Below are 14,750 nucleotides of genomic sequence, written 5' to 3' on the forward strand. Positions count from 1 at the left end.
TATGTGTGCACATCGTCATTTTCAGTCAACCAAAAAACAAGTCTGTAATACATAAGAATTCGGTGCAAAAGTTTATGCACTGTCAAAAAAGCACGCAGGCTTGTCAATAGGAACAGACGAGCTGCGCATGCGTTTAGCTGTCAGTTCTCTTACCTTGTTTCACCTCATCCAGTCCCATAAAGTTCCGAACGCTGGGGGAATCTCCATCCTGGTCTTCGCTCTGCTTTTCTACATTAGAGGTCAGCGGTGCCCACGGAGCGGCTTCTCCCGTCTTTAGATCTTCCTCTTCTTGCGGCTGATCCTCCTCCTCTGCCACCGAGCCTACATCCTCTTCCACCGCGCCTTCCTCCTCCTCGTCTTCTATTGCTGTATTCCAGCCCTCCAACTCCCCGCCTAATGGTTCTTCCTGCCCCCATGCTGCTACCGATTTATCTTCGCCCATAACCGGGTTTTCGTTCTCTGCTCCAACCGCCGCCATACTTCTGATTCAAATCTTCCCGGTCTAGACTTTTCGTGACGTCACTGTATTCAGTGCCACTGATTAGTCCTTAACTTTCTGGACTCTTACATTTCATTGGACGTATCTTTGGGACGGAGGTAGGATTTTTTTTCTTTGAGTTGAAGTTTCTTTCGTTTTCCGTACAGTGATTGGTGTAGACTAAATCAATTTAGTGATTGAAGTGTAGCTGTCCAATGGTGACTATCATATCTTTGAAGCGAGTTGTATGGAAATAGAAACAAGACAACAAACGTGTACCCATACCGGGCCGGTTGGTAAATTATTTTCCAAAAGGGAACCTTAACCTGCATGCTTTTCAACGTTAAGGGAGATACCGGCTATTGAACACGCGAGCATTTTTCCACTCACCTGTTCTAATATCCATAAAAAAAACAAGCATTTGCAATGCAATAGGTCGCGCATTTACACGCGTTTAAGCTATTGGTATTGTAAATAACAATGCCTTTTATTTATGTTTCAAAAACGAATCAAAAATAAAAGGCATTGTTATTTCCAATGGCAATAGCTCAAACTCGTGTAAATGCGAGTCCTATTGCATTGCAAATGCTTGTTCTGTATTGACTGCAGTGTTTGGCCAGATAGCCCCGTGTTTGCCACAGTATGTCCTAAAAATGCCAGACATGTCCCCAAGAAGTGGAAGGTCAACCACAACAACATTTTGCTCAAGCCGCCGCAGCCTGCACCGGGCATTGGTCAAGCCTCAGGAGAGTGAGGATAAGACACATTAAGTAGTTGTTCTAAACAAAACGGAAGTGTGTTCATTTTGTCTATTGCGTGTTATTTTAAGTAATGTAGATTTTCCTAATAAGTTGTGACGGAAAGTCTTAATTTTATTAAAGACACGGAGGCGAGTATTATGCATACTTTTCTTGCCTTTATTTCAATAGCAACAAGATAAGAAGAACAACCAGTGCTTTAAATGGGCCGGTACTCACCGGTACTGAGTACCGGCACTTCTTAGATTTAGCACTCGGAGTACCGGCACTTCTCTATTGCCGAGGAGAGTACCGGTACTCATGATAAGCTGGTCCTGGCGGCCTTTCTTTGATAGCTAAGGCACTTCTGTAGACCTGCGCCAGCCCAGCTGAACAATTCAGAGTGGGCTCATTTGCATACCAATCGGGTGTTCACAGACATCGAGGCAGCCCAGTGACAGCGTAATTAAGAGAGCCATGGGAGTTTCAAATGGCTTTAAGCCCACCCGATTCTTTTGTTAAGTGTCTGCTAATGTTTGTCTGCTTGCCTGTGATTGTTGAGAAAAACGAGAGAACGGGGGAGACAATAGAGACACTCTTGTAAGTTATATTAAAAGAAATGTGTGGACTGCGTTGTGGGTGCATGTCTGCTTGTTTCTTTCTGTGTCACTCGATAACATATGTGCGGAGCAACAGCAATTAACAGAATTGATGTTGCACATATTACAAAACAACGAAATGTTGAAATATCGCCGCGTTTGGGTTTTGGTTGTTTCTAATGAGTAAACAAACCTGCTTTGTTTATTGAAAGAGATTTCTCATGTGCTTTTGTATGTGCGGCATGTAGTATCGAAGTCAATAAGTATCGGCATGACTTCTAAGCCCCGCCCCCAAACCCCGCCCACTCGCCACATTTAAATGAGTACCTGCACTATTTTGCCCCCATTTAAAGCACTGAACAACTACACTCCCCAGAAGGCTGTAGGAGAAAACTACTGGCCAATGGGGAGAATCATAACAGAGAATAAACCAATCAGGACAGCCCAACTACATTAGGACCTATCTGACCGCAAGCAGTCCTCTTTTCTTGCTGCTCGCAGTCAGATAAGTCGACTTTTATTATTCTCCTCTTATAACGTGGTATTTGCACATATAATTCTTTTGCTTAATGGTGGCATTATCGCTGTGTCAAGCATTGTTTCTGCCCCTGCATTGCTGTGGTGTTTGCTCCGTTACGGTCTGCGCGTTTCATTGCCCCCCCCGCTTCAGGTTCAGCGCATCTGCACGCGCGTGCTTTGTTTACCTTTTAACGGCTTTCCTCCCGCTCACTGCCTCAGCTGACGCCTCATTTATCTCGCCTGTCAGCGCTCGCCTGTCAGCGCTGCCTGTCATCACTGCGCCTTCTCCCACCATCTCCTCAGCTTTCCTCAGCGTTCGTCGCTGGAATAATTTGACACACCTCCTTGCAGGCTCTCTGTCCATGGCAAGGATGCCTGTCACCCATGCACTAATCTCATCCTCCAAGAATTAAAGACAAAGCATTAAGCTTTAATGTCATAAAGAAACATCCATTGTAAGGAAATGCTTCTTTTTGCATGATCACCCCAAGGTTTTGGCCTGATGCTTCTGGTCTTTCGACTCTGAGAGTAAACTGACACCTGCTAACCAGACCTCAGTGACAGTGCTTTGGCACTTCAAAGTGTAATATGAGGTTGGCTATACCCAATTGGCATAACTTTACGTACTTATAAGAAGCTAATACAATTCATAACATCATTTAGTAACCAGGCCAGGGAAGTAAGAAAATGCCTAAAGAAATTCTGGGATGTTTTGGATACTGATGAAACTATAGCAAAATATGTAGATGAGAACCCCAAGATCACATTTCGCAGATGCACTGCATTGAAAGATATGTTATGTAAGAGCACGCTATCCACAGTTACCAATCCACAATTGAAGCTACAAGGTTTCTACACTTGCAAATCATGCAAGGCATGTCGTAACAGCACTGATTGCTAACATTTAAAGCTATCGAAATCGCATAAACCATTTACAATTTCTAAGCATCTAACTTATAAATAAGATTTCTGTGTGTATGCCTTAATCTGCCCATGGCCTCTGATATATATTGGAAGCACCATTCATCAGGTGAAAAGGCACATATTGGAGCACATACGGGCAATCACTAATGAGGATAGACAATATCCAATTGCTCAACATTTTAAAGACTGTCATAACAAGAACGCTAGCTTATTGAAATACTGTGCCCTGGATAGAATTGCTGTCTCTGAGAGAGGGGGGAACAGGATTTGAGAACTAAGACGTCTAGAGTCTAGAATGATTGTAAAGTACGAAACCATGCACCCTGAGGGTATTAATAAAGACGAAGAGTTATCTGTGCATTTAGATTAAAAAATTAACCTTTTAAATTAATTTTCCCTCAGTACTGTGAAGTTGTAAAGAATTCCCGGATGATTGCCTTTTAGGTAGGATGTTTGTATTTTAAATTTATATAGATTTTCACTGATCAATGCACTTGTTTTTTTATTGTTTACAGGAGATGAAGTTAATACCTTGTTATGAAGAAACGCAAAAGAGCAACCATAGAGGATGTCAAATATGATATACAAAATTGATTGGATATGTGGAATTTGCCCAGTGGGGCTTAATTGGACATTTTGAGACTAATTTATGTCGTTATATGGGGATTATCGAGTTAATATGTACTAATATGGCCCACTGGGGCAGAATTGGATCAATTCCGTTACATGTATACATGTGATTTATTTAAATTCTGGTACTGTAGGGTATGTCAATTTGAACTGAATAGAAATTACTGTGGCCCACTGGGGCAGAATTGGAGTCACCTATAACTCAATATTTTTTTTGGGGTATGAACTAATCCCCCATGTCTACAATGTGGATAATGATAACCATTATGAGTTACCTTCTCTTGATTTAATTGTTGTTCATTTATTCCATTGAAACATTATGTTTTTACATATGAATTCACCACTCCAAAATGGATGCCGTTTTTGCCTCACATTTAAGGTTACGAAGTAGTCCTTTGTCATTGTTTACACTGTGTGCACTATATGTAATGGTGAATAACAAATGTCAAACCGACCCGTGAGAATGGAACGGCTGTTCTGAAACGCGTAGGGCAGTATTTGCCACATGATTTGGATTTAATAAACCACGTTAAAATGGATTTTAGGCTTGGCACAAACTTTGATACACTGTGAGAAGGATTGGTGTTCATTTGTTTGGAGGTTCGCAACCTCGCTGGCAGCCTGCTGCCGTTCAAGAGGCAGAGGTATACGCGAACTCTTTTGAAAAAAATCTATATATACAAACATATATATATCCTGAAGGTTTCCCCGAGTGGCCTCTTTCCTTTTCCAACCGTAGGGGTGTTTTGTTTTAATTCAATTGGTGCACCAGCCAGAGGTGTACAAGAGGCCCCGCTCTACAAAGTGGCAGGAGAGACACTGGCACCAGCTGTTGCATCTTTTCTTTCCTTCGATGTTTCAGAACAACTTCTGTCCGCCCCAAGTGTTGTCTCAGCCAGGGACTGCTGCCAGGTGCAGCTCGTGATTGCACGAGGAGCCGCAATCACTGCATTGACGACTCAAAGCCGTGTAGCTCACTGGTTAGAGGAGGCATACCCTGAAGCAGAGGTCAGACCCGGGACCAGGGTTCAATTCCCGACGCGGCAGGGTCCGGAGCCCAATTGTCCACGGACTCGATAATTCTCGCTTCGGTGCCCACTCTAAGCACGAGTTCACACTATGCAGCTCTGGGCAACAAGCTTGCTTAATCTCCACAACGGCCCCCCCGCGGCGGGATGCCTGGCTTTCACCTTGGGGATGCCCAGTACGGGTTATCTCACAGGGAAAAACCAGGACGGGTTCCCAATGCAAGCGCCAAGATGCCCAAGGGTAAGTTGAGCGCTATATAAGAACACATAATAATAATAATAATAATAACAGCCCGGCGGACATCTGCACTGGAGGCTGGAGCATTAAGGGGACCCAAGGGAGCCTGAGGACACTATTTTACCGGGACACTCCATATTTAATACCGCATCTTTGCCCTGACCAGTGATTACGTCTCCACATTGCACCCACCAGGGAGTGGTGCTTCCTGGGAAATGCAGTTCACTTTGGACTTCTTTGGGTGAACGAGCATGTGATCTGGGGTTGGAACTTACCGTCCAATGATGACAAGGCAGGACACTTTAAAAGACGTGGGTGTCACGGCTCCCCGAGTCTCCTCAGGATCTGGGCGATGCTTAATTGGGTCCACCTCCTGACATCCCCAAACTCTGATTGATAGTGCTCCAGAGTGTTGAGGCGATCAGGCGAGGGAAAGGATAGGGTAGGATCTGCGTGGGAAGGGACACCTGTAAGACAAGAATAGGCAATTACAAACAGCTCGCAGATTATCTACTCTCATGAAGTCTCACTAGTCATCTCTCATACCGGCCACGGGGCTTCCCTGAGCACCAGTCTTCCCGTAGAGATGGCAGGGTACTTCTATACACTGAAGAAACAAAAATGCCAACACATTAACACCGGAATCCCTGTCGATTCATTCCTCCACCCCATGCATACACCTTCGTTCTCGTACATACCAAACAACGCCTCCCCACACTCCTTGTACTAGGAATCGAAGAAATGATAACCGGACAGTGGCTTTAAGAACCCTTTACTTCAGGGTTTCTCTTTCCCACCAATAGGTCTCGGAGTCTTGGAGATAGAACCCAGCTCCCTCTCCTTGGTGGTACTCCAGGCACTGGACCTCCGTCAAACAAAAGAAGAACAATTGGCCGGCTCCACCCACATGGCTGCCAGATGGCCACTAATAAAGAATACAGCTATAACAAACGACTTTCCCCAAGACGGCCGTCTTGGCTCCAAACAACGATTTTGTCTGCCGTGCACACATCCACGGCTTACCTGACCTGGTCTGCTGGCGTCCAGACTTGCCGCTCAGGAAAGCCGGATAGAGAGAGCTCCCCTTCTGTTGAGCCCCAACGGCGCCTTTCAACGAACCCCGCCGTTTCCTCGAATGCTTCGTTGAAGAGTCCTAGGTCCATCGGCCGAGATCCCACGGCGGATTCCTAAGAGGTTTCACAAGACTCTCCTCCTTCGTCGGAGGAGTGATTAGTTGAGCCGCAGCAGCGTAAACGTCCTATGCTGCTTCCAGGTTCCAGAATCACGAACAACGCCCCGACGCGTTGTTCGTGTCTATAAAGTCTTTAGCCCCTCCCCTCACCTGGGGTTGCTGGGACTTGTAGTTCCGCCTAACAGGTGCTCGTAATCCCGTAGGCGCCCTGGCCCTCAAACCCTGACAGTGGGTGTAGTTCTATCGCGTGTGTAGCAGCATCTGAGGAAGGCAATTCATGCCAAAATGCATCATGCTGTGGGGTCTTCCTGAAGGTTTCCCCGAGAGGCCTCTTTCCTTTTCCAACCGAAGGGGTGTTTTGTTTTAATTAATTTATATATATATGATCAAGGCCGTGGTAACACGGCCGAAACGCGTCATGCCTACTGACTCTAAGGAATAAACCTTTTCTACGACAATTTTCAGCGTGCTGTGGTCTGTACCTGTTCCAGCTATCTACTGGAGTCTGGGAACTCCTCTTGTGATATATATATATATATATATATTACCTACTGGCGGTTGCCAGTAGGTAGTTATAATTAGGACATATTTTCCATAGGAAATCCGCAACATTCTATTTGGAATAACTTTGGTGCCCGTTGACGAATCTTTGCGAAATTTTCAAAAACTTTTTGCCAGCTCTCCGGTCCGCTCCTATCCTTAAAGTCTCGGGATGATTAGCGTAGCGGGGGGTGAGAAAAAAGGGGGGTCCTAAAACGTGTTTTCCCCAATCAATTTCCCATAGGACCTTTAGCCGCAGCTACAGCCCAAACTGCTGAACGGAATTACACCAAAATTGGCAGAAAGGTAGACCTTGGTTCAGAGTCACGCCTTTTGCTTAAATGGTGTAAATCCGTTCAGTAGTTCCTGGGAAAATCAAAATCTAAATCACATATATATCTGGGCGGAGCCTAACCACACATCTCATCGTGAGATCTGATTGGCTGTCAGCACTTCATCCAAGAAGTGTTGGCAGCCATCTTGGGACCAATATACATGATAGCACCTCATTAAAAAGCATTGCAGTTAATAGAAGGTTTTAAGACTTTAGTTACATTATAAATCATTTGTTGATGGTAGCATACTCACTTTAGGAATTGTGGTGTGTTCTAAGGTGACTTTACCATGTGAAAAAGCCTTCTGCTGTGATATCATGAATCATGTTTGAGAGAAAAACATTTTCTCAAGCTTTTCCCACAGAGGTTTGAAAGGTGATCTATAAGCTAAAGCGAGAGCATATTTTCTGTAAATTCCCATTATCTTTCTCAGTCATGTGAGAATGAAGTCTGGCATTCTCAGTAAAACATGAACATCCAACAAGGGCAGAGACTTTCAGTTGATTCCTTTGTGTTCTACTGCAGCTTCCCAGAGTGTTCTAAAGAACAACTAGAGCGCTAACAGTCCTACTTATGACAAACGTATTGCACACCTGAAGCCATCTTGATTGGAATAAAGTGGTAACTCTTAAAACATTTAATTTAAAAAAGAACAAAATGAGGGGGTTAATTTTGCCATAGGAAGTATGATTAGTGCTGCAGAAAGAAAAATTAGGGCACATTTTGAGTGACTTCTCCTCTTCTATTTCATTAAAAAATTCTGACATGCAGACCAAAACATGCACTTTCAATACCAGCAGCAGACTTCCCTGGTGAGCAGTAGCTTTACTGCAGTGATCTAATGAGCAACTAGAGTGCTAACATTCAAAATTTATGGCAAATGTGTGACATCTGAATGCCTTCGCGATGGAATCAAAGTAAAAAACTGAAAGTATTTACTACTGAGGAGACTGTAGTAAATGAGGAAATTAGGAAACTTCATAACAAATAAGTCTCCCAAGATGGCCACCAGAGACAAAAGATCCCAAATGTAGCCCAAATTTCACCCAGATGTAGCCCAAGTATAGCTCAATGACAGAATGTCCCAGAGTGTTCTTAAGAACAACTAGAGCGCTTACTGTCTTACTTATGACAAAAGTATGGCACACCTGAGGCCATCGTGATTGGAATAAACTGGTAACACTTAAAAACATTTAATTTAAAAAGGAACACAATGAGGGGGTTCATTTTGCCATAGAAATTATGATTAGTGCTGAAGAAAGAAAAATTAGGGCACATTTTGTGTGACTTCTCAAATCCTCTCCTATTTCATTAAAACATTCTGACATGCAGACTGAAACATGCACTTTTAATACCAGCAGCAGACTTCCGTGGTGAGCAGGAGCTTTACTACAGTGATCTAATGAGCAACTAGAGTGCTAACATTCAGAATGTATGGCAAATGTGTGACATATCTGAATACTTTCTTGATGGAAACAAAGTAAAAAACTGAAAGCATTTCCTACTGAGGAGACTGCAGTAAATGAGGAAATTAGGAAACTTCATAACAAATAAATCTCCCAAGATGGCCACCAGAGACAAAAGAGCCCAAATGCAGCACAAATATCACCCAGATGTAGCCCAGATGTAGCCCAATGACAGGAGTGTGCAAAACACTTATTTTTTGTGTTTTTGCAGTTTTATATAGTGCAGATTTGTCAGGTATTGGAGTGCTTTACATGAGCATTGGTTACATCACACAAGATCAAATTAATTTTGGTTGTAGACATGGGGAGATTAAGTGATTTGACCAGAATCACAGAATGTTGAGCTGAAGCAGAAACTCCAACCTGGTTCCCCAGTTGCAAAGTCTGCAGCTCTGGAAGTAACACCACATCCTCTCCCCTAAGTGCAACATTTAATCAAGTGGTCAACTGGATAAAAAACATAAAGATAACAAATAATTTAAAAGTGCTTTGTCGCTATTTGAAAACTCAGAAAATATGTCCTCATTTTAGGTTTTTTAGAGCACTAACCATGATTTTGATGCCAATAAGACCCTCTCATATATGTAATTTCTAAAGGAAATGCTCTAGGTATTACCGTTTTGATAACATCAAGATGACGTCAGGCGTGCCACACTTTTGTAATAAATATAGAATGTTAGCAATCTAGTTGTCCATTAGAAAACTATTGAGAGGCAGAGGCCAGGGGTACGGACTCTGAAAATTGAAGGCAGGTAGGAGGGTGTAGAGGCAACAATTTGACCACACTGGGCAGGCAGGAAGGGCAGTGGCAGCACAACAGACTATGGAGGGCAGTGGAAAAGGGGGCAGGGGCAACAAACCAACAATACAGGACTGGCAAGAGAGGCTGTGGCAATATAATAGACCATTGTGGGCAGAAGGAAGAGGCAGTGGTAGTACAACCATACATGCCAACAGACCCGATTCAGCCAGGAAACGTCCAATGTTTTTAAGCTCAAATGGGCTTTTTTTATCTGTCTCCTGTCTACAATCTCCTCTTTTTCAATGTAACTCATAGGGGAAAATCAATACTGTTAGACGGCGACCTCAGAGGAGCCCGGAAAGGGGGTCCTGGCTACCCTGAGACCCACCCTCAAAGTATCGTAGCCGGGCACTGGCGGGAGACTCCTCAGGAGGAGGAATCCCGTATCGAGGATCGTACTTCTGGCACCACACGACACAGAAACACCACACCGTGCGTTCTTAGGAATCACTCTTTATCAAACAGGTTAGCACTGCAAATATGTACAAGGAGAGCGCGGGCTCAGTGAGTCTCGGAAGGGATAGGGGGTAGCGGGACAGTCTCTGGTAAGGTTCAAGGCAAGGACGTACCCGGCGCACAGCTCACAATCCTCGAGCTGGGGGGTAGGCTTGTTGTCGTGGGGTCCGGCGGGACCAGTGGAGTCGGTGGAAGCCGCGAGTCACTCAGCGGGCTCAGGTACAGTTCGGAGGTCTTACGATCTTCAGGGAGCCGCGAGTCACTCAGCAGGGCTCAAGTACAAGTTCGGAGGTCTTACGATCTTCGGGGAGCCGCGAGTCACTCAGCAGGGCTCAGGTACAAGTTCGGAGGTCTTACGATCTTCAGGGAGCCGCGAGTCACTCAGCAGGGCTCAGGTACAGTTCGGAGGTCTTACGATCTTCAGGGAGCCGTGAGTCACTCAGCAGGGCTCAGGGGGTTCTAAGTTCCAGGAGCCGCGACCGCGTCAGCAGGCTCTCGTTATTCCAGCGGCGAATCTGCCGGACAGTCTCAGAGCACCCCTTGTTATAGGTCGACCCCTCTTTGATGTCCGGAGTCTGTGCAGGCAGGGGTCTTGTCACCTGGGGGTCGCTTGTCGGGGTTTCCTGCCATTGTCTTTTGATCCTCTCAGGGCCGGGTCGGGAGGAGTCCCAGACACCCAGCAGGCGTGGAGCCAGCTCTCAGGGAGGCCGGAGGGCCGATCGACACTCATCGTCCCAGGGGAGTTCAGAGGTGCGATAGAACTGCTCCTCCCTCTCTCATCCCCTGGCAAGCGTGGTGTCCTCCAGCCGGAGTGGCGCCGCTAGGCCCGGGTCGCGCTGGGGCCGGGCGGCCATCTTGGTGCATGAAGTGGGCACGCGGGCCCGGGGTGGCCGAAGGGAGAGAGGCCATGGACGAGGGTGTCCGGGTCGGGTGCGTGTGTTCTGGTGGAAAGGATCGGCTAGGCCGTGGGCTCGGGCTGCAGGTACCAGGTTAGGTGGTGCGGGGACAAGTAGAGCCATGCTACGAGGCCGGGTCCAACACGCGTCCCCCCCAGCTGAAAGCCGGAGAGAACTGCCCATCATCTTGGGGGGTTCTTTTCACTGAGGCGGAAGAACCGGGAGAGGCCGTCAGCGTTGGCGTGGTCCGTACCAGGGCGATGTTCTACGGTGAAATCCATCCCCTGGATGGAGATTGACCACCGCAGTAGCTTGGGGTTTTCTCCTCGCATCTGCATGAGCCATCGCAAGGGCCGATGGTCGGTTTGGACTTTGAAATGGGTGCCGAACAGGTAGGGGCGTAGTTTCTTGAGTGCCCAGACCACGGCAAAGGCTTCGCGCTCAATGGTGCTCCATCTCTGTTCTCTGGGCAACAGCCGCCGGCTGAGGAAGGCGATGGGCTGGTCTAGGCCTTGGTCATTTACCTGGGACAGGACGGCCCCAATGCCATGCTCGGAGGCATCGGTTTGGACTACAAACTCCTTGGAGTAGTCGGGAGGCTGGAGGACGGGGGCAGTACACATGGCCTTCTTTAGGGCATCGAACGCCTCCTGGCAGGCAGTCGTCCACTGCACCTTCTTTGGCTGTTTTTTGGATGTGAGTTCTGTGAGGGGGCCGACAAGACTGCCATACCCCCGGATGAATCTTCGGTAGTAGCCAGTGAGGCCCAGAAAGACTCGGACCTCCGTTTGGGTGGTGGGGGGTTCCCAGGCCAAGATGGTGTCGATCTTCGGCTGTAGAGGGGCGACCTGGCCACTCCCGACCTGGTGCCCCAGGTAGACTACTGATCCTTGCCCAATTTGGCACTTGCTGGCTTTTACTGTGAGGCCTGCCTGGCGCAGGGCGGTTAGCACCCTCCGGAGGTGCTGGAGGTGCTCACTCCATTCGGAACTGAAAACGGCGATGTCGTCTAGATAGGCCGTGCTGAACTGTTCCAGCCCGGCCAGGACTCTATTCACCAGTCGCTGGAAGGTGGCCGGGGCATTTTTCATTCCGAAGGGCATTACGCGGAAGCGGTAATGCCCATCTGGGGTGGAGAAGGCGGACCACTCCTTGGCTCTCTCGGTGAGCGCAATCTGCCAGTATCCGCAGGTGAGGTCGAATGTGCTGAGGAACCGGGCTGCCCGAGTCGGTCAATGAGCTCGTCGGCCCGTGGAATGGGGTGGGCATCGGCTCGGGTGACATCATTGAGCCCCCGGTAGTCCACACAGAATCGGAGCTCGGGGGCGACACCGGGGGGCGCTGCCTATGGGACCAGGACCACGGGGCTGGCCCAGGGACTGTCAGATGGCTCGATTACCCCCATGGTCAACATCTTCGAGACTTCAGCTTGAATGCAGGACCGGACCCGGTCAGGGACCCGGTATGCTCGGTGTCGCACCGGCGGGCTGTCCCCGGTGTCCACGTCATGGACACACCAGTCGGTGACTCGGGGGATCAGGGAGAAGAGGTCGGCAAATTGTCCTAGGAGCTGGCGGCAGTCCTCTTGTTGCTGGGCAGTGAGAGCTGGGGAGAGGTTCACTCCTTCCACGGAGCCATCCTGCTCCTTGACACACAGGAGGTCCGGGAGGGGATCGGACTCATCTTCGGCCCCGTCATCGGTGGCCAGCAGGAGGCTCAGTTCTGTCCGCACGAAGTGAGGCTTGAGGCGGTTCACGTGAAGGACCCGAAGGGGATCCCGAGGCGACTGGACGTCCACCAAGTATGTGACTTGACTCTTCCGCTCAATCACTTTGTAGGGCCCGGTCCACCTGTCCTGGAGGGCGCCTGGCTTCACGGGGGCCATGACCCATACTTGTTGGCCCGGCTGGAACTCGACCAGAGTGGCATTCTGGTCGTACCAGCGCTTCATCTCTTCTTGGCTTGCCTCTAGGTTGGCCTCGGCCAGTGCTCGGAACTTCCTGGTCTGGTTCCGGAGGGTCAGAACATATTGGAACACATCTCGTGGGGTGGTCTGGGGTGCCGCCTCCCACCCTTCCTTAACCAAACTGAGGGGACCTCGGACGGGGTGTCCATAGAGCAACTCAAACGGGCTGAACCCTAGGGACTTCTGGGGGACTTCTCGGTAAGCGAACAAGAGGCAGGGGAGCAGGACGTCCCACTTACGCCGGAGGGGCTCTTCTAGGCCGGTGATCATCCCTTTCAGAGTCCTGTTAAACCTCTCTACTAGGCCGTTCCCTTGGGGATGGTACGGGGTGGTGAACTTATAAGACACTCCACATTGTTGCCACAGGGACGTCATGTACTTCGAGATAAAATTAGTGCCGCGATCGCTCACGACCTCGCGGGGAAAACCCACCCGGGAAAAGATCCCCATCAGGGCCCGGCCCACCACGGGGGCCGTGACGGTGCGTAGGGGGATAGCCTCAGGGTATCGGGTGGCGTGATCCACTAGGACCAGGATGAAACGGTGACCTTGGGAGGTGGGGGGGTCCAGGGGCCCCACGATGTTGATCCCGACTCGTTCGAAGGGGGTACTGACGACCGGGAAGGGTTGGAGGGGAGCCTTGCGCTTCCCCCCACTCTTCCCACTAGCTTGGCACGTGGGACAGGACTTGCAGTGGGCTTCTACAGCTGCTCTCATTCTAGGCCAGTAAAAATGGGTCACGAGACGGCTGTAGGTCTTGTCTTGACCCAGGTGGCCGGCGAGGGGGACGTCGTGGGCTAAGCCCAGGAGGAAGTCTCGGAAGCGGAGGGGTACCACCAGCACCCGTCCGGATCCCAGCTCCACCGACTTCTGTTCACTGTACAAAATGTTATTTTCCCAATAAATTCGGTGCGTTCCAGTTTGGTCGCCTGCGGCTTGGCCCTCGGCCTGGCGCCGCAGTCCGACCAGGGAAGGACAAGTGGCTTGCTCCCGGCAAAATTCCTCCCGGGTGGGCCCGCCCTCGTGGCGCCATTGGGCCAATTCGGGTAGATCGCCTAACTCGGGGACCGGGGCGGTGTCGGACGGTGAGGGTTCGTCGCTGGCGACTGGCCCTTCCGATGGGGGGACGGGAGGACCCTCGGGGGTTACTGTTCTGACTTCCTCGGTCGGGGCGTCTTCGACTTCTCCCAGGGGGGGAAGTCGAGCTGACATAGATCGGGTGGTGGCGCACACCCACTCGGGGAGCCCCATCATTCCTAGGTGGGCCTTGCGCTCGATGTGCTTCCAGGGAGAACTCTCCAGGTCGTTCCCTAAGAGGCAGTCGACCGGCTGGGAGGTTCTTACGGCAACCCTCAGTTTACCTGTCACCCCACCCCACTCAAACGGCACCAGGGCTACCTGACACATACTTTCTCTATTATCGGCAGAAATAACCGGGCAAAAGACGTTGGGGAGGATCTGCTCCTCGGGGACTAAGTGCCTGAGGACACAGGTGATGCTGGCCCCGGTGTCCCGCAGGGCCTCTATTTGGTGGCCATTGATCTTGACGAGCTGCCCGTATTTCTTCGTGTTGGAGGGCAGGAGGCTACCAGGGACCATCTCTCTATCTCCCAGGGATACTAGGGCCATAGCTGCGGGTTCCCACTCCCCGGTTTCCTCAACCTCCTCCCCCAGAGCTATGTTGGCTATCTGTCTTGCAGGGGTGATTTGGGTGGCCATGGGGCACTCTGGGTCATTGGCGTAGTGCCCGGGCTTCTGGCAACGAAAGCAAGTGACGGTTACCCGGTGTCCCCGTCTCCCGGGGGGTCCCGTTACTGGTGGGGGGGGCGCTGGAAAAGGTGGAGGTTGGGTCTTCGGGGGGCTAGGCTGGGACTCTCGCTGCCCTCCCTGGTCCCCTCCTCCTCTCTGGCGGGGTGGTCCCTGACTGGCTCGGGGGTATTCTCC

General features: G+C 49.5%; 1 protein-coding gene across 1 annotated transcript in view; it reads right to left on the bottom strand.

Annotated features, from left to right (window-relative positions):
• The window catches only part of SHCBP1 (SHC binding and spindle associated 1), a 185,859-nt gene extending 185,335 nt beyond the window's left edge, over positions 1 to 524 (bottom strand). The window contains exon 1 of the mRNA XM_085637554.1: positions 154 to 524. Coding sequence (XP_085493680.1) covers positions 154 to 478 — 325 coding nt within the window. The 5' untranslated portion in view covers positions 479 to 524. The remainder of the gene's footprint in view (positions 1 to 153) is intronic.
• Positions 525 to 14,750: the final 14,226 nt, after the last annotated feature.

Source organism: Triturus cristatus, chromosome 12 (genome assembly GCF_964204655.1).
Source record: "Triturus cristatus chromosome 12, aTriCri1.1, whole genome shotgun sequence".
Taxonomy (NCBI): Eukaryota; Metazoa; Chordata; class Amphibia; order Caudata; family Salamandridae; genus Triturus; species Triturus cristatus.